The sequence below is a fragment of the Symphalangus syndactylus genome, chromosome 1 (assembly GCF_028878055.3).
Source record: "Symphalangus syndactylus isolate Jambi chromosome 1, NHGRI_mSymSyn1-v2.1_pri, whole genome shotgun sequence".
NCBI classification, from domain to species: Eukaryota; Metazoa; Chordata; class Mammalia; order Primates; family Hylobatidae; genus Symphalangus; species Symphalangus syndactylus.
In genome coordinates, this window is record NC_072423.2 from 39752027 (window position 1) to 39779017 (window position 26991).

The following is a 26991-nucleotide window of genomic DNA, read 5'->3' on the forward strand; positions in this document are numbered from 1 at the left end:
GAAAATGAGGACTCAAAGGAAGGATTTCTCAGCAAGGCAAATTTACTTCTGCAAAAGGGTGCTGCTTGCACTTTTGGCCACTGTGAGAGCACACCAAACAAAGGAGGGAAGGGGTTTTTATCCCTAACGCAGTTAATCTCTGGTTCTGTGTCCTGTCCCCGTTGGCTGGAGTCAGACTGCACAATCTACACTGACTCAGTTGGCTACTTTTTAAAATTGAATATGGCTAAATAGGTAGGAAGGGAGAGGCTGTCTGTTATGGTACAAGACATGTTTGGGCACGTCAGGGCGTGGCAAAGGCAGGAAGGGTAGTTTTGGTGGGAAGAGCTGTTTCGGCGGGAGGGGCAGTTTACAGAATGGGTGTTCAGGAGTGAAGAGGACGCTTTCCAAATAAGGAAGAGATGTGAGTTACAGATTGGGACTGGCGGGAGAAGTTGTTTACAGAGCAGGTAGCTTAGAAGAAGAGACAAGGAAGTTGATCTCGAGAACAAAGAACAAGGAAGTTACAAATTAAACCTTTGAAGAGGAACTTACCATATCTGACAGTTCCCTTCTTTTGATTTTTATAATTCTTCCTCTTCAAACGTTTTTAACATTTCTTGACTGTGTTATTCTGCCTGGTTTTCTAAAAGTAGGAGCTTATCTGAATAAGATGGTGGGGGGATTGAAAAAGTTTTTAGTAAGAGCTGTTTCAGTAAGCCTTTGTGCTAGGCTTCCGGCACAGGGTATGATATAACATCCTACAAGGATAAGCACACCTGTTACAAAGGCAAGAGAAGTAAGGATTGAAGACATAAGTCCTTTCCATTTGCCGAACCATTTTTCCATTAAATTAGTGAAGGGGGCTGGGCGCTATGGCTCATGCATATAATCACAGTACTTTGGGAGGCTGACGCAGGTGGATCACGAAGTCAGGAGATTAAGACCATCCTGGCTAACAGGGTGAAACCCCATCTCTACTAAAAATACAAAAAAAAAAAATTAGCTGGGCTTGGTGGCGGTCACCTGTAGTCCCAGCTACTCGGGAGGCTGAGGCGGGAGAATGGCATGAACCCGGGAGGCAGAGCTTGCAGTGAGTTGAGATAGCGCCACTGCACTCCAGCCTGGGCGACAGAGCAAGACTCCGTCTCAAAAAAAAAAAAAAAAAAAAAAATTAAGGGATCATTTATTCCTGAATTTTTAGCTAGTTCATTGGATAAAGCAGTAAGACCTTATAATGCTTTTGTTGTTATGGTTCCATTGGGAGCAGTATTATTAGTTATAAAAGTACAACACTGAGTTCCAGTGACGACACAAACTCCACCTTTCTCTGCTAGTATCATGTCTAATGCTATTCTATTTTCCGAAGCCATTTGGCAGGTAGGTCCTAATTGTTTAGCTATCCGTTTAATAGCATGTCTAATATAGTTAACAAATCATTGCTGGTTGTAATAGATGTAATGTATCCAATCTACATTTTTATTTACAGTTAACCACCAGAGTAGTATGGACTCAAACCCTGCACTATCTGATTTTGCACCTTAAATTCATCTGGCACTCCTCTCGGGACTCCAGTGGCATCTATATAAACATGAGGGTCAAAGGACCCATGAGGGCTATCTCTTGTTTTACGATCCTTTGTCTTTATCCTTTTTGGTTGATGAAATTCTAGGGTGAAAGGGATGGCCAATTGGATCAGAGCACAAGTGCTGCTCTAGTTACTTGGCAGTGTGTGCAGTAATGGTCTGCCACAATACCACCATACATCCACTTGGGGATGGATCAGGGCAGACTGGTAGGTCAGCTCTCAGAATGACTTAAACTGATTGCATCCCTTTAGGTCTCCAAGAAATGCTAAGTTGTCCCCTTGTCATGAGAGACATGAGGTAAAACTGACATAGCCCTCAGGGGCTGACCCATAGGGTGCCGAACTTCAGGGAATAGCCAAGAGAGAGCTCGGCATAATTCATTACCCTAGGCTGTGGGGCATTGAAAGAGAGCTACCATACAGTTCATGCCTGGTCGGCTGGAGGACCATCTGAGTGGAAAGGGGACAATCTGGGCCTCTGGCCTGTGGTGTGCACAAGCATAACAATCTCTTTTGTTTAGAGTGCGGATGGAATATTTAATCTATTTCAGCCAGGCATTTGCATCTTTGTATCCCGTCTCTAGAGCTATAGTCTGCCTTAATTCTTTTACCTCCACAGCCATTACCTTATTTGGGTGATTCTGGAGATGGGAGGAGAATACTGAGCATGATATGTTTGGGGAAAGTGTTGGATCCCATACATTCCCCGGACTCTGGGTCTGGATTCCTTGATTGTTTTTAACCAATGGTCTAGCCTACCTCAGAGAGAAGATTCATATGGGGTCCCATCCTATAACATCTGCTTCTAACCCATACCATTCGAATATGGAGGGTTCTTGGGCCATTGTTTGGGGATTATCTATAATTAGCAATAAGGGGATAAGGGGTTACATTGCAGTGACTTACAATTTGGTGGGGTGGGACCAAGAATAAGTTGGAGTTTCTGTTTCAGTCCTTGCAACTTGTTTGAAGAAGGGGGCCTGGCTGTCTATCCTCCATATTGGGTGGTCCACCAAACATCTGTCCAGTCACCGCAGGGACTTTTTAAGGCTCCATACTTAATACTTTGTTGACTTACTACAGTATGGGCGTAGATACTTATCTACATTTGGTAGCTGCCTTTGAGTTCGTTCATCTCCATATGAGATGACTGAACAAGCGTCAAACTGAAGGGTTAAGGGATGGTTAGTTTGAGTCACATAGATGACAAGGTGACCTTCTGTTGGAAAGAAAAGGGAAAATAATATTAAGCCCTTTTTAGAGTTAATTTGGTGCGGGTGGGCCCTGGGGTGACGGCTTATTTTTCTCTGGCTGTGGAAGCCACTCCTTTGACTCGCGTGTGTGGTGTGTCCATCCCCTTTTGGCCGTGCAGATAGTGGTTTCTGTAGTTAGAAGCACTAGATAGGGTCCTTCCCAAGCCAGTTCGCGTTTTCCTTCTTTCCAGCTTTTGATGAGAACGTGATCCCTAGGCTGATGCTGACATGCTGGGAACTCCAAGGGTGGTGTCTCTGCTAAAAGGCCTTTAGTTCCGAGGGAAGAGAAAGTGGAAGACAGACGAAGTATATAACTCCTGAGAAATTGATCTTTAGTTTCAAACGTAGGAATGTCAGCAGTGGAGTGTAAATAAGGCAACCCGTATAGCATTTCATAAGGAGATAAGCCAATATCTTTCTGAGGGGCAGTTCGGACCCTCAGTAAGGCAATAGGAAGGCATTTGGTCTATGGTAGTTGAGTCTCTAAAGTTAATTTGGTTAGGTGGCTTTTTAGGGTTTAGTTCATTCTTTCTACTCTTCCTGATGAAGGTGAGTGCCAGGGAGTATGGTATTCCCATCTTATTTCTAATAGCTGGGCTAGCTTTTTAATGACATGTGCAGTGAAATGGGTTCTATTATCTGAATCAGTATTTTCTAGTAATCCAAACCTAGGTATAATATTTTTGATTAATGCCTTAACTACATTACTGGTGGCTGCACTTGAAAAGGGAATAACTTCTACCCAGTGAGTAAGGTGATCCCGTATTACTTGTAGATACTTTAGGTGACCTATTGGGGGCATTTCAGTGTAATCTATTTGGAGGCTTTGGAATGGCTCTAATCCAGGGTTTCTTCCTCTGATGGGTGGTTTTCTTAGGGTTTGCTTATTAGTTTTTTTGCATATTAAACAGTTATCTGTAACTTGTTTTGCTAGAGTATAAATTCCTATATATCCGTAGACTCCAAAAACTGCATCACACAGAGCTTGAGGTCCCCAGTGGGTTTCTTGATGCAACTGAGATAAAACCTCCTTCATGAGACATTTGGATAGCATTTCTCTTTGATCTAGTAACACCCATTTCCCTTCTGAGTTTTCCTTGGCTCCTATTTTTATTAACTTTTCCTATTCAGCGGGGGAGAAGATGGGAATGGCGGTAGGGGGAGAAAGGCAAGGAGGGAGATGAAAAACGGGCGTTTCAGAGGAAACGGCAGCTTGTTTGGCTATTTGGTCTGAAGGTTATTCCCTCGACTTTCAAAAGAAGGATTTTTCTGGTGTCCTGGAACATGAACAATAGCTATTTCTTCTAGCAACTGAAGGTTATCTAATACCTGAGTGATTAATTCTTTGTGGACAAGGTCTTGGCCTTTGCTATTAATGAGACCTTGTTCAGTCCAAATTTTTCCAAAGGTATGGGCTACCCCAAAGACATATTTAGAATCAGTATAAATATTCCCTTCTTGGTTTTGTAAATGTTTTAAAGCCTGATTTAATGCAAACAATTAACATGTTTGGGCCAACCAGTTATTGGGCAACTTCCTGACTCTACTTCTGCAAGAGCTTCTCTGTCAACCACTGAATACCCATTACTTCTTTTTCCCCCAATTACCCTAGAGGGGCCATCTATGAATAGATGTCCTGTTTTGAAAAGGGTCTCTCTTAAATTGGCCTTGACCTTTGTGTGATAATCAATTAAATCTAAACATTTATGCTTAAGTCCTTTTAGATTTGGGTTCCCTGTCAGGAAACCTGCTGGGTTAAGTGAATTACCAGTGGTTAATGTTAAGTTACCTCTTTCTAGTAAGATAGCATCATACTTTAAAATCCTTAAGTCGGTGAGCCATCTTCCTGCCTTTTAAGATTGTCCTAACCTGATGGGGTGTGGTCACCACCAAGTTTCCCCCAAAGGTTAGCTTCCTGCTTTCGTTAGTTAACAAGGCGGTAGCCGTGATAAATTGAATACATTTGGGTCACCCACAGGTTACTGAGTAAAAATTTTGATACAAAGGCCACAGGTTGTCAGTGGCCCCCATGTTCTTGAGTAAGCACCCCTAAAGCTACCCCCTTATTTGCGTTAATGAAAGGTGAAATGGTTTTTCTAGGGAAGGAAGGGCTAAGACAGGGGCAGTGATGAGTAGGTGTTTTAGCTCCTCAACCTGGTGGATTTCATCAGAAGTCCATAGGAGAAGATCAGGCTTTTCCTGGGTGAGCTTCAGGTATAAGGGTTTCATCTTTAGGGCATTTAATCAATCCATAGTCAGCAATAGCTAACTAATCCCAAAAATTTTTTGAGCTCTTGCTTGGTTTTAGGCAAAGGTAAGGACATGATTCCTTCAACCCATTTGGGCCTTATCCTTGGCTTGCCTTTACTTAGTAAGTGTCCTAAATATTTAACCTTGGGTTCCACAGATCGGAGCTTTCCTTTTGAAACTTGTAACCCCTTCTCTTGTAAATGGTTAAGAAGGTGTGTGGAGAAGACAGCCACCTGTTCTATAGCTTCACCAGATATAAGCAGGTCATCCATGTATTGGAGCAAGCATAGGTGTTTTGGGCGTACAAATTTGTTCTAGAATCTGTTCTAGGATTTGACCAAAGAGGTTAGGTGAATCTGTAAACTCTTGGGGCAAGACTATCTATTGGTATTGTTGCTTTCGCTGAGAATGAGGATCTTCCCATTCGAAAGCAAATATGTCCCTGCTGTCCTCAGCCAAGGGGCATGCCTGGGAGGTGTCTTTTAAGTCTATCACTGTAAACCATTGATGGTCATATGGTATTTTGCTAAGGATAGTGTAAGGGTTGGGAACAACAGGGTGGGTAGTCTGGACTATTTAGTTAATAGCTCTGAGGCCTTGCACTAGTCAGCTTGCCCTGTCTAATTTCTTTACAGGCTATATTGCAGTGTTATAAGGGGACATACAGGGTTCAAGGCACTTATCTTGAATGAGACCTTTGACTACAGGTTTTAGGCCTGTCCTGCCCTCTAGGGGAATTGGATATTGCTTTCTTCTTACTATTTCCCCTGGAGATTTTAACTTCATATGTATTGGAGCGATGTGAAGTCTTCGTCGATTTCCTTCTCTCGCCCATACATCAGGATGAATATATTTTTCATTTGCAGTGGTAAGTAGATTTAATGAGGTGAGAAATCCGTTTGGACTGACATATAGGCCTATACCTAGTTTTAGCATTAAATCTCTTCCTAATAGGTTAGTTCCTGCCTCAAGGATTAACAGAAATTGAAAGTGGGCTGATCAATTTTTATATTTGACCTCTGTGTCTTCTAAGATTCTTGCTTCAAACCTTTCTCCGTTCACCCCCAAGACAAAAAGTTCTTCTGAGGAGCAAGGGACATTAGGTAAAGGGAAAGCTGCTCCTGAATCTGTTAAAAGGGTTATAACTTCATGTTTGGGTCCCACCTCTAAGTTTATCAAGGGCTTTTGGTAGGATTCAAGATAAAAAGAATAGAGCTCCTGACTCCCTTAAATGGAATGACTTCTTTCTCCTTCTCCCATTCAGGACATTCTCTCTTAAAATGACTACTCCTCCACATTTGAAGCATGTATTTTGTCCTCCCTCCCTTTCTGTTCTCAGGTTACCTGGTCTTGTCTCCCTATGTCCTTTATATGGTTTAGCATGTGAGGACTTAAATCCTTTGTAAGCTTTGGCCCCCTGTATGCCTTGTTTAGGGGTGTGGGGTCCCTAGGTAATGGAGAGTAGTATCAGTGGGCCTTGTCTTTTGGAACCCATGTTGGAGGGTGGGTAACATAATTTTTCCTTTTTGTTTCTGCTTTTCTTCATCTCTTCTCACATATACTTTTTGAGCTTCTCTTAAAAGCTCTTCTATAGTCCAGTCTTTCCAATTCTCTATCTTTTGTAATTTCTTAGCAATATCTGGCCAACTGTTTGTGTAACAAAATGTAACTTGAGTATTCCGTGCCCAAGAGGGTTTTCTAAATCTAGGCCTGCATATTGTCTCATTTGCTCTTTCAGCCTCTAGGAATTCCATAGGTCCTTCATCCTTTCTTTGTTGTATATTGAACGCTCAGGAAATATTTTGGGTCCGAGGTACTGATTCCCGAATTCCTTTTATTACCATTTCCCTGAGATCTTTCATATTCTCTTGGTGAGCTGCGTTGTTATTGTCCCATCGAGGGCCTTGGGCTGGAAATATTTGGTCGGCTGCAGGAATGTTTTGGCCAGGAGGATGTTCACATTCCCAGACTACCATAGCAACCCTATGGATCATGCTTCTTTCTTCCCCTGAAAAGAGGATGCCCAGGTTGGTCATTAACTCTGCCCAGGTATACAGCTGTGGCCCTAAGAATTGATCAATTTGATCTGCTACCTCACATGGGTCATCTAATAATGACTTGAGTTCCTTTTTTTTTTTTTTTTTTGAGATGGAGCCTTGCTCTGTCGCCCAGGCTGGAGTGCAGTGGCGCGATCTCAGCTCACGGCAAGCTCTGCCTCCTGGGTTCCTGCCATTCTTCTGCCTCAGCCTCCCGAGTAGCTGGGACTACAGGCGCCCACCACCATGCCTGGCTAATTTTTTTGTATTTTTAGTAGAGATGGGGTTTCACCGTGTTAGCCAGGATGGTCTCAATCTCCTGACGTTGTGATCCGCCCGCCTCGGCCTCCCAAAGTGCTGGGATTACAGGCTTGAGCCACTGCGCCTGGCCTTGAGTTCCTTTTTTAAATTTCGAACTTCTGAGCTAGTGAAGGGAGCATTTACGAAGCCAATTCCTTCTCCTCCAAGGGGCACTTCCCTTAAGGGGAAAAGAGTTGGGGCTGATTCCTTAGAGGTGGAGGAGAAAAGGAGTTCTGAATATCCTTTTTACACTGTTCTGTCTCACGCTAGAGCCTTCCTGGAGGAGGCATAGACTCAGACGTGTGGTTAGGGAGGTCATGGGGCATTGGGGCAGGCATTGACTCAGGGTTATATGGAGGAGGAATTGAGTGAAGGGGGTCATGTGCACCCGCTTGGGGTGGGGGATTTGGCCAGAGGTAGGTGGTCTGGTGGGTCTCATACATTGGTGGATTGTTTTGGGGTAGAGGTCTTACTTTCCTCAGAGGAACTGATTTCTGGCTTACTTCCTATAGCTTTTAGGGGGTAAAGAAGGACGGGTCCCTGCTGCCAACACAGGGCATAATCTACTTCCTCCTGGGACATGGGACTCTTGTCATTGACATACTCTATTAGAAATTGACAAATCCAATCCTCATTTGACTGAAACTTTGGCCAGAAAACTGAGGGTTTGAGGGTGAGCTCTATGGTCCAAATGAAACAACAATATTTTATCATTTGTTGTTTTTCTTATGTTTAGTCCTTTCACTGTCCCTCCAATATGTTAACATGAGACCTAAGGGACTACCAGAGGGAATGTTGTTATCATCACTAGCTTTATATCTTTCATTTCCTGTCTTACTTGGGGTGTTTCCCATCCTGGAGGTTTGATGTGAGGCTCAATGCCTCATGTTAGAGATTTCTTGCTTTCTCTTCTCTAGAGGTTTGCTGTGGCTCAGTCCCTCCTTATATTAGAGATTTCTTGCCTTCCCTTCTCTAGAGGCTTGCTGAGGCTCAATCCCTCATATTAGAGATTTCTTGCCTTCTCTTCTCTAGAGGTTTGCTGAGGCTGAGTCCCTCCTCATGTTAGAGATTTCTTGCCTTCCCTTCTCTAGAGGTTTGCTGAGGCTCAATCCCTCCTCGTATTAGAGATTTCTTGCCTTCCCTTCTCTAGAGGCTTAACCCCCCTCTACTGGAGGTCTTTTTCACTCTCCTTTTGCTTTGTCCTTCTCTGGCTGCTTCCCTCGTGGGAATTTAAGTCCCTCTTAGCATCGGTGTGTCGGTATAAGCCCCACAACAGGAATCTGCCATAAGCCATATGAGGTGACCACGGAACTGCAGCTCCGGACTCCACGCTTGCTTTGTGCTTAATTTTACATCTCATTCACACACATTCAACCTCCAAGTTGTCCCAACCACCAAGGAAATACTTTGTCGCCCCCATGACTTTTCTTACCTTGGTTTGTGCACAGAGTTACTTGGTCGCCATGGTGTGTGAGGATCCTTTTCACCTGCGTTGCTGAGAGTCCAGGTTTATTCGTCATGCTGGGGGAGGTCTTGATCCCTCATCCGTGAGGCCACCACAGTGAGGCAGGGGGACATGTTTCCTCATGAGAGATGGTCAGGGACCTCTTCCTGGATGAGTAAGGCAATCGCAGATGAGCCCCCAAGTTAGAAACAAGAGCTTGGAGTAGCAGGGAAAACAAGCACCCAAACGCCAAATGAAGGATTTCTCAGCAAAGCAAATTTACTTCTGCAGAAGGGTGCTGGTCGCACTTCTGGCTGCTGCGAGAGCACACTAAACAAAGGAGCGAAGGGGTTTTTATCCCTAACACGGTTAATCCGTGGTTCTGTGTCCTTTCCCCATTGGCTGGAGTCAGACCGCACAATCTACACTGACCCGATTGGCTACCATTTAAAATTGAATATGGCTAATTAGGCGGGAAGGGAGAGGCTGTCTGTTACAGTACAAGGCACGTTTGGGCATGTCAGGGTGCAGCAAAGGCGGGAAGGGTAGTTTCGGCAGGGAGAGCTGTTTCGGCAGGAGGGGGAGCTTACGGAATGGGTAGCCAGGAGTAAAGAGGACTCTTTCCAAATAAGGAAGAGATGTGAGTTTACAGATTGGGACTGGCAGAAGAAGTTGTTTACAGAGCAGATAGCTTAGGAGAAGGGACAAGGAAGTTGAGCTCAAGAACAAAGAACAAGGAAGTCAGAAATTAAACCTTTGAAGAGGAACTTACTGTGTCTGACATGCTCATGGATTCCTTAGGTCAGGAATTTGGAAAGGCAGTGTGTGGTTGGCTTGTTTCTTATCCCAAGATCTCTGGGGTCTTAGCTGAGAAGACATATGCTTGAGGCGCACTTGGCTAGAAGCTCAGATCACTTGGAGGCATCTTCCCTGACGTGTTTGGCAGCTATGCCACCTGATGACATGGACTTAGCTTGGCTGTGGGCTGGAATACCCGTATGTGGCTTCTTCACGTGGTCTAATTTGGGCTTCTTTATAGCATGAGAGCTAGGTTCCAAGAATGAGTGTCCCCACAGAGCAAGGAAGATGTGTGTGGTATTTTTATGGTTCAGCCTTGGAGCTGTATAGCATCACTTAAACTGTACACTGTTGGTTGATGCTGTTACAAAAGGTCATTCAGATTCAAAGGGAGGGTGATAAAGACCCCACTACTCAATTGGAAGAATGTCAAGTTTACATGAAAAGGAGGACATGATGGGAGATAATGTGGTTATATTTGGAAAATAGAATCTACATTATGAAGGGTTATTGAAAAAGGAAAGGTTTGAATAAAGCCACATTTAATTCATGCCCTTGAGCCATGATCTTTTTTCATTTCATTTACTCTTAAAGGCATTCATGGAATCTCTGCAGAATTGGTTTTCTGATTCCCAAATTGTAGACAATGGGGAGAAAATAAACTGCAAAACCTGCATACTTTACTTTGCATCCTGCATTCTTTCTCATGGTTTATGTTAAAATGACCATTTAGCTAACAAATTTACTTTATGGAAAGTTTGGTATGCTTTTGGCTGCTGTTCTGTCATAAAATTGACGTATCTAAGAACTGTCAATGTTAATACAAATTAGATTTTTATTAGCATATGTGCTATTTTTTGTTGCTGTAAGTTCCTGGAGTCTGGTTATAGTACATAGCAATGACACAGATCCATTTTTCTATAGATACAGGGTGGTTATTTGAGATCGTAATCTGGATTGAAAATTTGACAGCAAATATAGATAAAGTCAGAGATATGTCAGAAAAATAAAAGGCACACCAAGAATATGTCTTTTATGACACAGACTAACATTAAGCTGCCAGTTCTATAAATTGTACATATATGTTGCATATGTGCAACATGTAATACAGTTTGACATAAAAGTACATGTTGAACATACATGTACAAAATGACTGTGGAACCATTCTCGTTTCAAATGTTAAGGTTCATGGTTTTTGGAAACTTCAGGGTAGGTTGACTCCAGTCATTCAGACAGAGCCTCAAATATTGGCATTTATCCTGGTGAATTCACAGAGGGTCTTGTGCCCAACTTTACAGGTGTAGATACCTGCTGCTTTTGGCACGCGAAGAGTGGATTGGTCTTTAGAGAGATTTAGTTAATCAGGTTTATCAGATAAAAGCAGGAAACACAACTGTGGAGGAGATAATTTCCTTTATCTACCCCCTCCATTCTTTTTGCTGTTCTCATATTTCCTCCGTGTGTTAGAAATCCTGCCTTTCAATGCTATCACTTTAGCTGTCAACAGTTTTTTGAAGGAAATTACAAGAAGAAAATACAGCATACTGTTTTACATTTACACTTATTTACTGTATGATTTTCATTCCCAGAGATCCAGTTTTGAATTTATATGTTTTTAAATAATCCTGGTGATTTTGTTTTACATTTCTTGTAATGCATGTCTGCTGTCAACAAATTCGTATGTCTTCTATTTATCTGAAAAGTTATTCTTCCACCCTGCTTTTGAAGGGTATTGAATTTTCAGTTGAGTTTGTTCTTTCACCACTTTAAAGATACCTTCTGGCCTATATTGCTTCGGATGAGAAGTTGGCCTTGAATTATATTGTTCCCTTGTTTCTTTTTTCTCTTGTTGCTTTCAAGATTAATCAGACATAATCAGTAGTTTGACTATGATGTTACTAGGTAGTTTTCTTTGTATTATTTTACATGGAGTTTGATTTGTAAATCCTTTTTTCCCCTCCATCAAAGGTAGAATTATTGATTCATTATTTCTGCAAGTAGTTTTCTTTTTTAATGCCTCATTTTGCACTGTCTTCTTTTAGTTCTCCATTTGTACTTACATTAGACCTTTTGAAGTTTCTGGCTCAAGAGACTGGATGCTTATGTCATTAATTAATTAAGACTAAAATACAGCATGTTTACTTGTAATCTCAAAATACACGTTATTACATTTGGCAGTTAAGAGGTCATTGGTGACCTTAGCCACAGATAGAGAGTGAAAAGTGGAGTCCGAACAAGAAAAAAAGGGTTGAGGAGTGAATAGGAACTGGATAAATGGAGAGGCTTACTTATGTTTCTGTGTTTGATGCTCCATAATTATGTTTATAATCCAAAGTTTTACTTTTTGGCCTTCATCATAAATGGCATCTCCGTCTTCCCTCCTTTTTAAAGTGTTCTGAAAAAATATGAACCGTTTTGTGACATGATTTCTAGGAGAATAATTGCTATAATAAACTGTGCTTAAAAGAATATTTTAGCTAGGGAATTAATATTTTTCTGACTTGATGTGACTTGTGGTTGAACCTCTCTGACATTGGATGTCCAACTGGCATCTTTTTTATCTTCATGTAGCAGGAAAACTGGACAGTGTTATATACAAGGACCATTTGCCTTTTTTTTTTTTTTTTTGAAGACTATCGCTGTAGTGCAATGGTGCGATCTCAGCTCACTGCAACCTCCACCTCCTAGGTTCAAGCGATTCTCCTGCCTCAGCCTCTGGAGTAGCTGGGATTACAGACACGTGCCACCATGCCTGGCTAATTTTTGTGTTTTTAGTAGAGATGGGGTTTCACCATGTTGGCCAGGCTGGTCTTGAACACTTGACCTCAAGTGATCCGCCTGCCTCGGCCTCCCAAAGTGCTGGGATTACAGGTGTGAGCCACTGTGCCCAGCCCCATTTTGCCTTTATTTGTGTGATGTTGCAATTGTTAGGAAGCAAAAGACTTGAGGCCTCTATATATATTAACTTTTTTGTTTGTTTTAATGGACACTAGAACATTATTGAATAATTCATTATTAACCTATTACAGGTTTTTGTGAAGTCATAAATACATTTCAGGTAATAATATACATAAGGATGACTTCATTAAGCAATATTTTTTAACTGGGCAGACTTTCATATGCAAATTAGGAATCTTCAAAACTTAAAAGTTTTGACATTCAAAATTTTCTTATATGAGTGTTTTGTGTAATTAAATACAGAGCACCAAAAGCAAAATACAACAAAGAAAAATAAAAAGCATTTAATTCTTGAATAGAGTTCTCCTGGGGAGCATTTTGACTTCCTTTCATTAGATAATATTATAGTTAAGAATGAAATGTAATATTGAAGGGTTTTGTTATATTTTTACTGTGCATTAGTATTTTTTTTTTTTTTTTTTTTGAGTTGGAGTTTCACTCTTGTTGCCCAGGCTGGAGTGCAGTGGTGCAATCTTGGCTCACTGCAACCTCTGCCTCCTGGGTTCAAGCGATTCTCCTGCCTCCGCCTCCCATATAGCTGGGATTACAGGCATGCACCACCATGCCCAGCTAATTTTATATTTTTAGTAGAGATGGGCTTTCTCCATGTTGGTCAGGCTGATCTCGAACTCGCAACCTCAGGTGATCCACCCACCTTGGCTTCCCAAAGTGCTGGGATTACAGGTGTGAGCCACTGCGACCAGCCTGCATTAGTATTTTAAAATAAAGAATGGTTACATACTTAACGTTAAAGAAACCCCTTTGTAGTGACTTTACTCATGATTCCAAGATGAATGCAGTTTAGTACTTCCTGATTTTGGAGTATTTTAACCATAACGTTTCAGAATTTGGCAGGTACTTTATAAAAAATGCCTGGTTATTGCAGGTGGTTGTAGTGTTGGATTTGTTATTGAAATATTATCTTTCTTTTTTTTTTTCTTCCCAGTTCAAAGCAGTATTCAGCGATTTCAAGAGAAGTTTTTTATTTTTGCTTTGACACCTCAACAAGTTAGAGAGATATGCATATCCAGGTAAGAGGAATATTTGGAATATATTTCTCATGAATATTGGTTTATTCACCTGTAGGGCTGCCATAACAAAATTTCACAGACTGGACAGCATAAACAACAGACTCTTGTTTCTCAAAATGCTAGAGACTTCTGTCCAAGATCAAGGTTTTGGCAGGTTTGATTTCTCCTGAAGCCTTTCTCCTTGGCTTGCACGTCTCAGATGGCCTTTTCTCTGTACTAGTACGTCCCTGGTGTCTTTCTTTCTTGTAAAGACACTGTCATATTGGATTAGGGACCTACCCTGTGGCTTTATTTAACCTTAATTTCCTCCTTAAAGGCCCTGTCTCCAAATACAGTCACATTGGGGGTTAGGACTTCAACATATGAATTTTGGGGATACACAATTCAGTCCATAACAGTTGACTTGTTTCTCTTATGAAAGGGTAGTATACTTTGACTAAAGTCAGCCAAATATTTAGTAAATACTGTGTATTAGAATAAAATTTTTAACCTTTGAATAAAACCTCAATGTCTTTCAGATTACTTTTTGTTATATTTGGCAATACTTTTTTAAATGAAAAATTTATTCCCGGGCTGGGCATGGTGGCCCGTGCCTGTAATCCTAGCACTTTGGGAGGTGGCAGTATCACTTGAGCCCAGGAGTTCAGACCAGGCTGGGCAACATGGTGAAACCCTGTCTCTACAAGAAATACAGAAATTAGTGTCACCTACTCAGGAGGCTGAGGTGGGAGAATCACTTGAGCCTGGGAGGTCAAGGCTGCAGTGAGCTGTTGGTGATCGTGCTGCAGCACTCCAGACTGGGCAACAAAGCAAGACCCCGTCTGAAAAAAAAAAAAAAATTAGGTAAAGCAATATAAAAAGAATTTATAGTAGCCCAAAGACAGGGTGACCGTAAGCTTTATCATTCCAAACTGGGGCATTTTTGAGAGTGAAAGTAAACATTACTAATAATTATTCTGGGATAAGAACATAAACTGAGGCAGTTATGGGTAAAGTGAGCTGTATAGTCATCCTGACCAAAAAATTACTAGATATATGAAAACAATTATGAAAAGTATTGGTAGACCCATTTGTAAAGAGCAGATGAACTAAGAGATGTAAGAAGAAAGAAAAGGAAATCTGTAGTATTTAATTTTCCAATTAAAAATATTTTTAACAAGGCTGGGCGCGGTGGCTCATGCTTGTAATCCCAGCACTTTGGGAGGCTCTGGTGGGTGGATTACCTGAGTTCAGGAGTTTGAGACCAGCCTGGCCAACATGGCAAAACCTGTCTCTACTAAAAATACAACAAATTAGCTAGGCATGGTGGTGGGCGCCTGTAATCCCTGCTACTCGGAAAGCTGAGGCAGGAGAATCACATTAACCCAGGAGGCAGAGGTTGCAGTGAGCCGAGATCGCACCACTGCACTCCAGCCTGGGCAAGAAGAGTGAAACTCTATCTCAAAAGAATATATATATATATATATATATATGTGTGTGTGTGTGTGTGTATATATGTGTATATATATATGTATATATCTGTATATATGTGTATATATATATACATATGTATATATGTGTATATATATATACATATGTATATATGTATACACACACACACACCTTTAGTGTTAACAAAATATTATTTATATGACTTTAAAGTTGCATTCTTAAAAGATTCAGCATAATAAAACTAAGGCTTCTGGAGGTTAATGATTTTTGGGGACTGTAATGTTAAAAGCAGAGCAAGGAATTGAGTAAATTAGAGGTGTTTACTTCCTTTTCAACTATCCATTAGAACACTCTTTGAGATGATAATAAGAGTTTTTCAAAAATAAGATTGTTGCAGTTAAGTAAGTTTGGGAAATTCTGTACTTAATTACGTAATTTTTTTTTTTTTTTTTTTTTTTTTTTGAGACAGAGTCTCGCTCTGTCATCCAGGCTGGAGTGAGTGCAGTAGCGTGATCTCAGCTCACTGCAACCTCCACCTCCCGGTTTCAGGCGATTCTCCTGCCTCAGCCTCTTGAGTAGCTGTGACTACAGGCAAGTGCCACCATACCTGGCTAATTTTTGTGTTTTTAGTAGAGACGGGGTTTCACCATGTTGGCCAGGGTGGTCTTGAACTCCTGGCCTCAAGTGATCCACCTGTCTCGGCCTCCCAAAGTGCTGGGATTACAGGTGTGAGCCACCATGCCCGGCATAAAAACTTTATATTTTGTAGGAATTTTTATTTAGATAAAAATTATAGAAATAGTACATATATTCTTTATCCCAGTTTCCTTTAATATTAAATCTTTTATCACCATAGTACAATGATCAAAACCATGAAATGAACATTGGTACAGTACTATTAACTACAGACTTTATTCAGATTTCACCAGTTTTTTGGCCAATAAACGTCTTCTGTTCCTAGATACAATCCCAAATTACATTTAATTGTTGAGTCATCCTACTCTGCTTCAATCTGTTAGTTTCTTAGTTTTTTTTTTCCTTTTTTTTTTTTCTTTTTTTTTTTTTTTGTCTTTCACAGTGTGACACTTTGAAGAGTACTGGTCAGGTGTTTTGTAGACTCTCATTTGGGGGTATGGTTGATGTTTTGCCATGATTAGATGGAGGTTATGCATTTTTGAAAAGAATACCTCAAGTTATATGCCCTTCTCAGGGTACCATATCAGGCAACATAATATTGATATCTTATTTTTGGTGATGTTAACCTTAATCACTTGGCTGATACTTGCTGCCAGGTATCTGCACTGTAAAGTTACTGTTTGTTCCTTTGTTAATGATAAATATTTTGTGAAGATAACTTTGCAACTAGGCACCTAGTATTCTGTTTTTCCTCAAACTTTTGCTGATTAATTTAGTGTTCACTTGTGAATCTTGGCTTTAGTGGTTACTTTAGCAAAAACATTCTTGTGTTCTGTTGTCCTTAATCTTTTTTACATTGGGGTTATTTTATTTTTACAAGGAGGAGCTGTCTCCTTTTCTTTCATTCATTGTTTTGTTTGTTTATTTTTTGAGACAAAGTCTCGCTCTGTTGCCCAGGCTGGAGTGCAGTGGCACAGTCTTGGCTCACTGTAACCTCTGCCTCCCAGGTTCAAGCGATTCTTCACCACGCCTGGCTAATTTTTGTATTTTTAGTAAAGAAGGGGTTTTACCATGTTGGTCAGGCTGGTCTTGAACTCTTGACCTCAAGTGATCCGCCCGCCTCGGCCTCCCAAAGTGTTGGGATTACAGGTGTGAGCCACCACACCCGGCCTTTCATTTTATTTTATTTTTGAGAGAAGGTCTTGCTCTGTTGCCCAGGCTGGAGTGTAGTGGTGGTGATCATGGCTTGTTGAATCCTTGACCTCCTGGGGTCAAATGATCCTCCCATCTCAGCCCCACAAGAAGCTAGACTACAGGTGCACAACACCACACCTGGCTAATTTTTATGGTTTTTGTAGAGATGGGGTCTCACAGTATTGCCTCGGCTAGTCTCAGACACCTATGCTCAAGTGATCTTCCCTCCTTTGTCTCCCAATCTATTGGGTTTATAGGTACGGCTTTACAGATGTGAGCCACCATTCCCAGCCCATTTATTCGTTTATAACAGTGTGGATTCATGGGTGCTCTATGAGTTATATTCCAATGTTACAGTAATTGATATTGCTCAAATTGTTCTATCTTTGGCTATTAGAAGTTCTTTCAGGTTGGCTCCTATGCCCTTTTGATACACTTCTCTCCCTGAAACTCACTTTGAGCACTCTTTAATATCTTGCACCAAAAATGCTGAAGGCTTATCTTGTATTTTCTCTGCTGCAACTGTGGAATTGATCAGTTCTCCAAGGAGCCCTGGTTTCTCTCATTAGACTTTATTTTATAACACTACTTTCCAAAAAAAGGGATTTATTTGATCTAGCATATTGTACATTCTGGATTCGGATGATTGCTTCTTGTGTCATTTAACTACTTCTCTCCCCATGCTTCTCAAACTTTGCTGCATATTAGCATCAGCTGGGGAGATTTAGGAACTTCACATACTCAGGTTTTATCCCACATCAGTTAAATTAGAATCTCAGGATTGAACCCAAACATCAGTGGTTTTTAAAGTTTCCCAGGTTTCCGGTATGCAGCCAACTTGAGAACCACAGCTGTGTTTCTAGCTCCCTCCCCTTTGCCTGTAGTGGTAGTAAGATCTAGACTAGACGCTTGAATACATTCTTGTCCAGGTTTTTTTGTTCTTTCTGTTACATCTTGTGAAGATTGAACATTGGATTCAGTTCTCTTTTTGGCTTTAGTGCTGCTCCTTCCATTTGGTACTAGTATATTTTTAACCATGCTCTCAGTTCCTCATACTGACTTCTTGTACCCATTTTAAGGAATCAATCTGAGATTCTCTTCTTGCTACTCTGTGATAATATTCATTAATGTGTTTTGTTATTTTTATATTGGTGGCTGCAAAATTACCAACACCTCCCTCCAGACACCTTTTTCAGTGCCTCTCCTTTGACCTACAAGGGCATCAAGCACAACACATCTAAAATTGAACTTGCCTTCCGTCAAACCTGCTTGTCTTTTGTTCTTTTATTCGTTCATTCACACATTTATTAACTGTCTACTATGGACCAGACAATATTCCAGGCACCAAAGATGCAAAGTTGAAAAACAGATTGGCCTCAAGGAGATTTTTGCTTAGTATATTTCCTTCTGCATTACTCGTTTCCTTAATGGCATTGGAATCTGCCTTGACAGAGGCCTCTTTGTGATAGGCCACTCATCATTTACCACATCTTGTCTGTTTGCTGCACTTCATTGATTCTTTTTTTTTGAGATGGAGTCTCGCTGTGTCGCCCAGGCTGGAGTGCAGTGGCGTGATCTTGGCTCACTGCAAGCTCCGACTCCTGGGTTCACGCCATTCTCCTGCTGCAGCCTCCCAAGTAGCTGGGACTACAGGCACCCGCCACCACACCCGGCTAATTTTTTGTATTTTTAGTAGAGACGGGATTTCACCATGTTAGCCAGGAAGGTCTCGATCTCCTGACCTCATGATCCACCCGCCTTGGCCTCCCAAAGTGCTGGGATTACAGGCATGAGCTACAGTGTCTGGCCCTTCATTGATTCTTTTATGTCATTCTCAATATTTAAAACTCAGCAAGGCAACTCTACCTTTGAGGGAGCTAGTATGGTCTTTAGAGTACTACTAAGTAGAAAGTGAATTCTGACCTTTGACCCAACCACTTAGGTCCGTATGCCCCTAGACAGGTGACTAAACCTCACTTTCTCAGCATGCGAAATTGGAATAATGATCACCACCTCATTGGGTGGTTTGGGAGACTGATGCTATAACTTGCTCTGCCTCTTATTGTCCTGGTGAGTAGCATGGCCATCTCTTCAGTTGCAGCATTCCAAAACCTGGATACCCTCCTAGAAACTCCCCTTCCCTTATCCTGCCTTCTCACATCTAGTCATTCATCAAGTCTTACTATTTTTTATGTTTAAATATCACTCAGTGATATTTATGTTTAATAGCTTTCACGCCCTCATTTGAAATTACTATTATTTTTTTAGCCAGGGTCTTGCTCTGTCACCCAGGCTGAAAGTACAGTGCCGCAATCAAGGCTCACTGCAGCCTTTAATGTCCGGGCTCAATTGATCCTCCCGCCTTAGCCTTCTGACTAGCTGGGACTATAGGCATGCGTCACCATGCCTGGCTAACTTTTCTATTTTTTGTGTAGACGGGGTCTCGCTGTGTTGCCCAGGCTGGTCCTGAACTCCACCTACCTCAGCCTTCCTAAATGTTGGGATTACAGGCGTGAGCCACTGCACCCAGCTTCAAGCCCTTGTTTTTGCCTCTTCAATTGTAATGTTCTCCTAATTATGAGATCTTTCTATTAGAAAGCTCCTATGTATGATCTTTCTAAAGCCCATTCAGTTTTTTCTCTTTGATGCTTTAAACACACTCTAATGGTACCTTTTTCTCTTTGATGCTTTAAACACACTCTAATGGTACCTCATAAAGTCCACACTCCATTCCCTGGCAGTTGTTTTCAACATCTTGCTCTGTTTCTGTTTTTGTTTTTTTTTTTTTTTAAATCTTATCTCCTGTTACTCTTTTCTAACAACCTGTACTCTGACTAGGCTTTCCCATTTGTGTTTCCCAGGTTAACTATGGTATTCACATCTTTGCACCTTTGCTGCCTTTTTTCTCTATACTCTGCCTGGCAAACTTCTTGAGCCATGTTTCAAGGGCCAGTTCAAGTCATATGTCCCCTGTGATGCCTTTCCAGATTTGCTTTATTGTCCTTTGTCTCTCACTGTGCCATGTACTTATTTTCTGTTAAGGCGTCATTGCATTTATTTCACTGCTTGCATTTGCAGCCTTCTTAACGAAAGCAGCATCTTTTACTCATTTTTATCATCTCACAACCCATTACAGTACCTAGCATATAGTAAATGCTTCTTTTATATCTGATGGACCAATACGTATAACCTCCTAGAACAGTGATTGGCAGAAAATGAATGTCAGAAGATGCCTTGGTCATTACTCATAATGTTTGTGAAGATATTTAGCACATTGTATTTCCCAGTTTTTGTTAATTTCCCTTGCCAGAATAAAGTATAACTCCTTAATGAGCTGTTCAAAACCCTTTATGCTCCCATCCATCTTTCTAGGCTCATCTCTTGTCTTTTCTCTTTCTTCACATCATGTTTCCCATCTAACAAGTTTCTGATCTGTATCTCTGGCCTTTCTTTTTTGCTGGGAATTACTGCACTAGATACCCACAGTTACTCATGTTGCTAGTGGAGCCACTAAGCAGAAGTAGGCAGAACCACTGCTGTAAAAACCCTGTTTTCTAGTTAGATTGGACTTATTATGATAACGACCTTGAACTTTCAAGACAAAAATTTTCCCTTTTTCTGTAGCACTTACTTTTCATAATGTACTGTACCACGTACCATATTTTATTTTAGGTGTTGTATGTCTGTTACCTACTTAGCATATAAATCCTTTGAAGCAAATACTCTGTTGTATTTGTCTTTGAACCTCCAGCGCCCAGAATATGAAATGTTTCTTATTTGAATGAGTGGAGTGATATGGGTTGCTCAGAAGAGGTCAGTATTGTCAAGGATATGGGGATGTTTCGAATAGCCATTTGAGAAGGCTGCTCTTGGTAAGGAGAACAGTGGGAGCAGTGGAAACAGTCACAGCAGCCAGCTGCTCTGATGTGTTGAGCACATCTTATATTTAGGCACTTGACATGTGTTGTTAACATGTTTAATTGTCACAGCAACTTGATGAGGTTGGTGCAGTAATTTTCCATCTTTAACAGATGTAGAAACTGAGGCACAGAATAGTTAAGTGATTTGCACAATGTTGTGCAGCTTGGGACTGTAGAACTTAAGGGGTTGTCACTGCTGTGCTTTACTGCCTTCCAGTGGAGCTTGAGGATTGGGAACAGTGAGAAGACTGGCCCAGTTAGAGCACCTTGAGGGCTCAGTGTACTCCAGTCTTCTCAAGAAAGGACTACACTCTAGTGATCTTCTCTCTGACAGAGTCCAAGATTTATGACAATGGCTAAGGATGATACTTCTTAAAACTGTAATGGGTATACATGTCACCTGAGGATCTTGTTAACATGCAGATTCTAATTCTATAGGTCTAGGATGGGGCCTGAGAGTCTGCATTTCCAGCAAGCTGCTAAGGAATAACAGTGCTGCTTCCCCGTGGACTCCATGTTGTGTGGCAAGAGTTTGGAGGGTTCAGTATGAAATATATTTTACATGGGACCATTAGATTCTCATCTAGAAATTGTAAGAGGTTCTGTATCTTTAATTGGATACATAATTATGAAGTTGCGTGGTATGGAGATGCTGAGACTCTAGGCACTAATTCTTTATCCTGGGTCTATATTAGAATCCTAGTAGCTATAAAAACTAATGCTTAGGCTGTACTTGAGATCAATAAGAATATCCAGTGAATAGGTCTTTATATTAAAAAAAAAAAAAAGTCTTCGGCCAGGCGCAGTGGCTCACGCCTGTAATCCCAGCACTTTGGGAGGCCGAGGCGGACGGATCACGAGGTCAGGAGATCGAGACCATCCTGGCTAACACGGTGAAACCCCATCTCTACTAAAAATAAAATCAACTGGGCATGGTGGCGGGTGCCTGTAGTCCCAGCTACTCGGGAGGCTGAGGCAGGAGAATGGCATGAACCTGGGAGGCGGAGCTTGCAGTGAGCCAAGATCACGCCACCGCACTCCAGCCTGGGCGACAGGGTGAGACTGTGTCTCAGAAAAAAAAAAAAAAAAAAAAAAAAAAAGAGAAAGGAAAAGTCTTCAAGTGATTAGAATGCTCTAAGCAAATAGATTTGTTGATTAAAACTCTTTCTGAACTTAGGCTGCTTCCTTGCATGTTACCAAGTTTGATGTCTCTTGAAATAAATTTTGCATCATCAAAGTTCCTGTGCATTGAAAGTACCTTAAAATTGCCATAAAGACGTGGCTAGAAGTTAAGCAAATCAGGTTTATCATCATTACAGTGATTTCATTAAGGCTTGTATTATTGGCAGTGTATTGATCACCTTTCAGGGAATAAGAAAAATACAAATAATGCTTTTCCTTTTTTTCCTCCTGGGGAGACTGTTCTGAGTATTCTCATTGTACTTTTTTAACCCATTTTCTTTCTCTTTCCAACAGGGATTTTTTGCCAGGTGGTAGGAGAGATTATACAGTCCAAGTTCAGTTGAGGTGAGTTTGAAATTTTCTGTTACCTTAGTTTTATACTTGCTTACTATGTGCATGTAGTTCTGAATTTTAAAACATATAAGAATGTTTGAGCACACTACTTAAGAATACTTTTTTCTTTTATTAATGCAGACTTTGCCTGGCAGAGACAAGTTGCCCTCAAGAAGATAACTATCCAAATAGTCTATGTATAAAAGTAAATGGGAAGCTGTTTCCTTTGCCTGTAAGTTGCTTTTTATTCACCAGATTTGCATATAAGTTTAATATAAACACTGACAAGGCCTAGAAACAGTGCAACAGTGACAACTGAATACCAGTGAACAGTTTTAGCATCCAGATTAAATACTATTTTCCACTAGAGTAACCCATGGCTTCTTGGATAAATAATAAATGGCTTATTTCAGGTCTGAAGGAGATGGAAAACATGAGCCTGGAATATCTTTTTTTTTTTTTTTTTAAAGAGACAGGGTCCTACTATGTTCCCCAGGCTTGACTTGAACTTACAGGCTCAAGCAATCCTCCTACCTCAGCCTCCTAAGTGGTGGGGACTACAGTTGTGCACCACTATACCTGGCTAGAGCCTGGAGCATCTTACTTAAGAAATCAAGAATGCTGTGAAACACTCTTGGGATCATGTCAAACAGCATAGTTGAAGGGGAAGACTTGGGCACTTTCATATATAGGACAGCATGTGTGGGATGTCTGGATTAGCTGGGCCTGGCCTGTGAATGGCATGGGGAAAAGCAGAGGCTGCTGAGAGTGGCTAACTACAGAGATCAAAAATTCCCAGCTTGAGCCTTGATGATGCATTCACTTGTGGTGGGTGGGTGCAATGATAGTTGGTTGACAACACATTTAAGCAGTGAGAGAGTATATGGGCTTCAGCACCTAGGATGTATACAATGTAAATGCATGCAGCCTGTCTGTGGCCTAATAGATGGCTTTTGACTCTTCAAATCCTGATAGTCAAGTCTTAATAAAATAAAATAATAAATGTAGAACTGGACTATATATTGGTTTCCATTTTGGATACATTACTAAATTGATACCATTCCGTAAGAAGGCCAGCAAAGCCATAATAAAAAAAATAGTACAACATGGCATGTTTGTCAAGCACTACAAAGTTGGAGGTGTATTTACTGTAACCGAATCACTAAGAGAGCAGTGACTCCATGACTAGGCCCAGTTGTCATTTCACCAGAGCTGACACTCTTTGCAACTATTGAGGAAATGGGGAAGCTGTGTAATATCCCTGCTGAACATGAGACTGGGCTCTGAACTAAATATATGAGCAGTACTCATGAGTAGCCAAGCAAGTCAGACAATATGATCTAGGACTCTGGGCTCTCCAGAGCCAAGTGCTAAGAATTGAGCCCCAAAGTGAAGAAATTCCATGACTGAGAGTGACCCTGGTCTTGTAGACAGAGAGATCTGACTTCTCTTGGTTGTCAGAGTCTCATTTGTCGCATACACAGCCTGTGGACCTAGAGACCTGAGAAGTACTTGTTTTGTGAACTTTTAAAGGGCTTGAGTAACACTGCATCACTGACGTGACTCTTTTTGAAAGATGTGTCTGATACTGAAATCCATTGAGACAGTCCTGGGAATGAAGGGGAATTGCAGAGGCTGACTAGGTATGGTCAGGGGGGATTGCTTACGTGACCCATACATGTTTCCCCAGGTGGGACATTTAGTTTGTCAGGTTTCTGGCTACTAGCAACAAGATTCTCAGGAGCTATCCTTTTTTTCCGCTCCCCTCCCTTCGCCACCCGAGATAGAGTCTTGCTCTGTCACCCAGGCTGGAGTACAGTGGCGTGATCTTGGCTCACTGCCTCCTGGGTTCAGGCAGTTCTCCAGCCTCAGCCTTCCGAGTAGCTGGGATTACAGGTGCCTGCCACCACACCTGGCTGATTTTTGTAATTTTAGTAGAGACAGGGTTTCACCATGTTGGCAGGCTGGTCTCGAACTCCTGACCTCGTGATCCACCTGCCTCGGCCTCCCAAAGTGCTGGGATTACAGGCGTGAGCCACCACACCTGGCCACTATCTTTTATTTGGCTAGTTTTCACAAAGATCTGAACCAAGGGAAGAAGCAGCCCTGCTTGGAGCTGAAAGATACCAGTGGGTAACTGCATGTGTGGCAAAGAAAGCCTGGCAAAACAGATTAAAACACAACCCTGTGCACCTGTCCCATGGCCTTTTCATATCCATTTTTCTTTGCCCTGGATGTGCTAAGATTTCATTTTTTCCTTTTTTTTAATTAAAAAAAAAAAAAAGGCTCTCAAGTCTGTTGCCCAGGCTGGAGTGCATTAGTGTAGTCTCGGCTCACTGTGCAGTCTTAGCCTCCTAGAGGCTCAAGCGATTCTCCCATCTCACTCTCCTTAGTAGCTGGGACTACAGGCATGCACCACCATGCCTGGCTAATTTTTGTATTTTTTGTAGAGACAGGGCTTCGTCATGTTGCCCAGGCTGGTCTTGAACTCCTGGGCTCAAGTGATCCACCTATGTTGGCCTCCCAAGGTGTTGGGATTACAGGTGTGAGCCACTGCGCCTGGCTGCTAAGATTTCTTTGACCTTTGACTCTCATTGCTATTTGCCCCTCCCATTATCTATGATGAAAGATAAGACTATAGAGGGCTTCTTGGTGTCTGTGGACTCACCTTGAAGGCTTATCCTCTATCATCGTGTGACTGTGCCAGTGATGGGAGCTGCATCTGAAATGTGTGAGGTTGTGCCTAAACTCTGTGGCATTGCTATGGAAAATATGGTGGCTACAGATGTGTAAACATAGAAGTTACCAGAATTTCCAAATGGACCAGTCAGTGTCACATTTTGGGATGATACCTTCCTGTAGGAGGTCTACAGCACCACTGAGGATGGCTTGGAGTTTGTTACTCTTCCAGTTCTTTTGAGGGAGAAGAAATTAGGCAGTTGAGTACTTCCTCTGGGGCACTGTTACTTAGTTACTGCTGATTTCTATCCCAAAGCACCCACTAACCCTTGATTACTTGTATTAGGCTATTTGTGAACATATTGACTACTACATAAAGCACCCTTTGTCTGATGAGTCTGGCATCCCTGGAGCCAGGGGCCTGCAGCAGCTCCATGAGCAGTTGTGAAGGAAGAGAAGAAATGGAGCATTGAGAGAAAGGCAAAGACATATTTCAAAAATAGAAGGCAATGGGGATGACCTGCCTGACTCTTATAGGGCCATCCCGAAGAAAATCAAATGCCTGCCTTTCCCAAAGAGTCTCTTTACCCTAGCTCCATAAAGTCCTGTAGAACAGCTGATAGAAATTCACATGCGCATCTGATGGAAAACATCTTAAACCACCATTTGATCCACAGTTGCTATTGATTGGGATAATGAAATATGGAGTCTTTTTTAATGTAAAACAAGATTCTGCAGTTTTTAAGAATTACATGAGTATGCTGCAGCCTCAGAAGAAGAAAGCTGCTGTGGCCCTATAGGAGTTATATTGAGCTCTTGCCACCATGGAGATATCCCTGAGAAGGGATAATTTTGACATCTGAAAGAATAATGATTATAGTAGACTCAAAACTATCAAATATGTAAGTGTGTTTATAATAATTATACTAAAATAAGCCACTGGAGGTTACACTAACCCACTGCTCTGAAGATTGATGAAGGAAGAGAATCATTTATTTCAAAGTGACCAGCTGTTGATGTGGTCAAGCTCTTTATGGAAGCATTTTGGCTAATACAATCAAAAGGGTAATAGAATTAGAAAACCATTATTCCACAATTCATAATCATACAATGGGTCTAGGTAGCTATCATCAATGAATGCCAAAGCTTGACGGGGAACTTTATAGTGGAGGGATCAGGCTGACATCCCCTGAACTCCTGATCAGTCCTGACACCACTGAAAACAGGGCAAACAACCTTCTGTGCCTTATGATGCTTAATGATGTAGCACCATATGAAGCATGCAACATTTTCTGTGAAGTTTTTTGTTTCTAAAATTTTTACCCCCAGTTTAATCAAGCTTATACAACGAATTACTGGTTTTAAAAATATATGGGAGGTAGAGCAACAAACCTCATACTTCGAGGAAGCAATATACCTAATCTAGAATGCGAAGTCATCAGGTCAGAAGTCCTCGTTTCTCCGATAGAACAACAGCATTGGGGAAAAAGTGTGTGTGTTTGGAGATGGCAGGGGTTATGTTTATAGAATAAAGGAGACTTCAGAGACCTAACTAAATGCGGTGTGGGGCTCTAGTTTTGAATTCTGATTCAAGCTGTAAAAGGACATCTATACTAAACTACATCTGGAGAAAATAGAAAATATATCTGAGATTTGCTTTAAAATAATCTAGAGTGGGAGTTGGGTAGAGTAGGTAAAGATTGTTCCTGGGTAAGTACCTTACTAAACTGATAGATATATACGTATTATACTTTTTTCTCTATTTTTGTGTATCTTTAAAATTTTCAACAATAAAAGGATAACAAGAAAAGAAATTTTGAGGCACCTGGGAAATCTGAATCGAAAGACAAGGTATTAGGTGATTTTTTAAAATTGTGGTTATTTTTGTGGGGTTGTAATACTGTGGGTTTTTAAAGTCTTGTTAGAGATGCATGTTAAATACCTGGGTTAAATGTCATGTCTAGAATTTGAGTTTAAAT

The 26991-nt window shown here is 41.3% G+C and overlaps 1 protein-coding gene across 15 annotated transcripts in view; it reads left to right on the forward strand.

Annotated features, from left to right (window-relative positions):
• The window catches only part of PIAS2 (protein inhibitor of activated STAT 2), a 119517-nt gene that overhangs the window by 46733 nt on the left and 45793 nt on the right, over positions 1-26991 (forward strand). For all 15 annotated transcript variants that reach the window (XM_055232948.2, XM_063639874.1, XM_063639918.1 and 12 more), the window contains 3 exons: positions 13553-13637; positions 22295-22345; positions 22475-22565. In XM_055232948.2, the coding sequence (XP_055088923.1) occupies positions 13553-13637; positions 22295-22345; positions 22475-22565 (227 nt within the window). The remainder of the gene's footprint in view (positions 1-13552; positions 13638-22294; positions 22346-22474; positions 22566-26991) is intronic.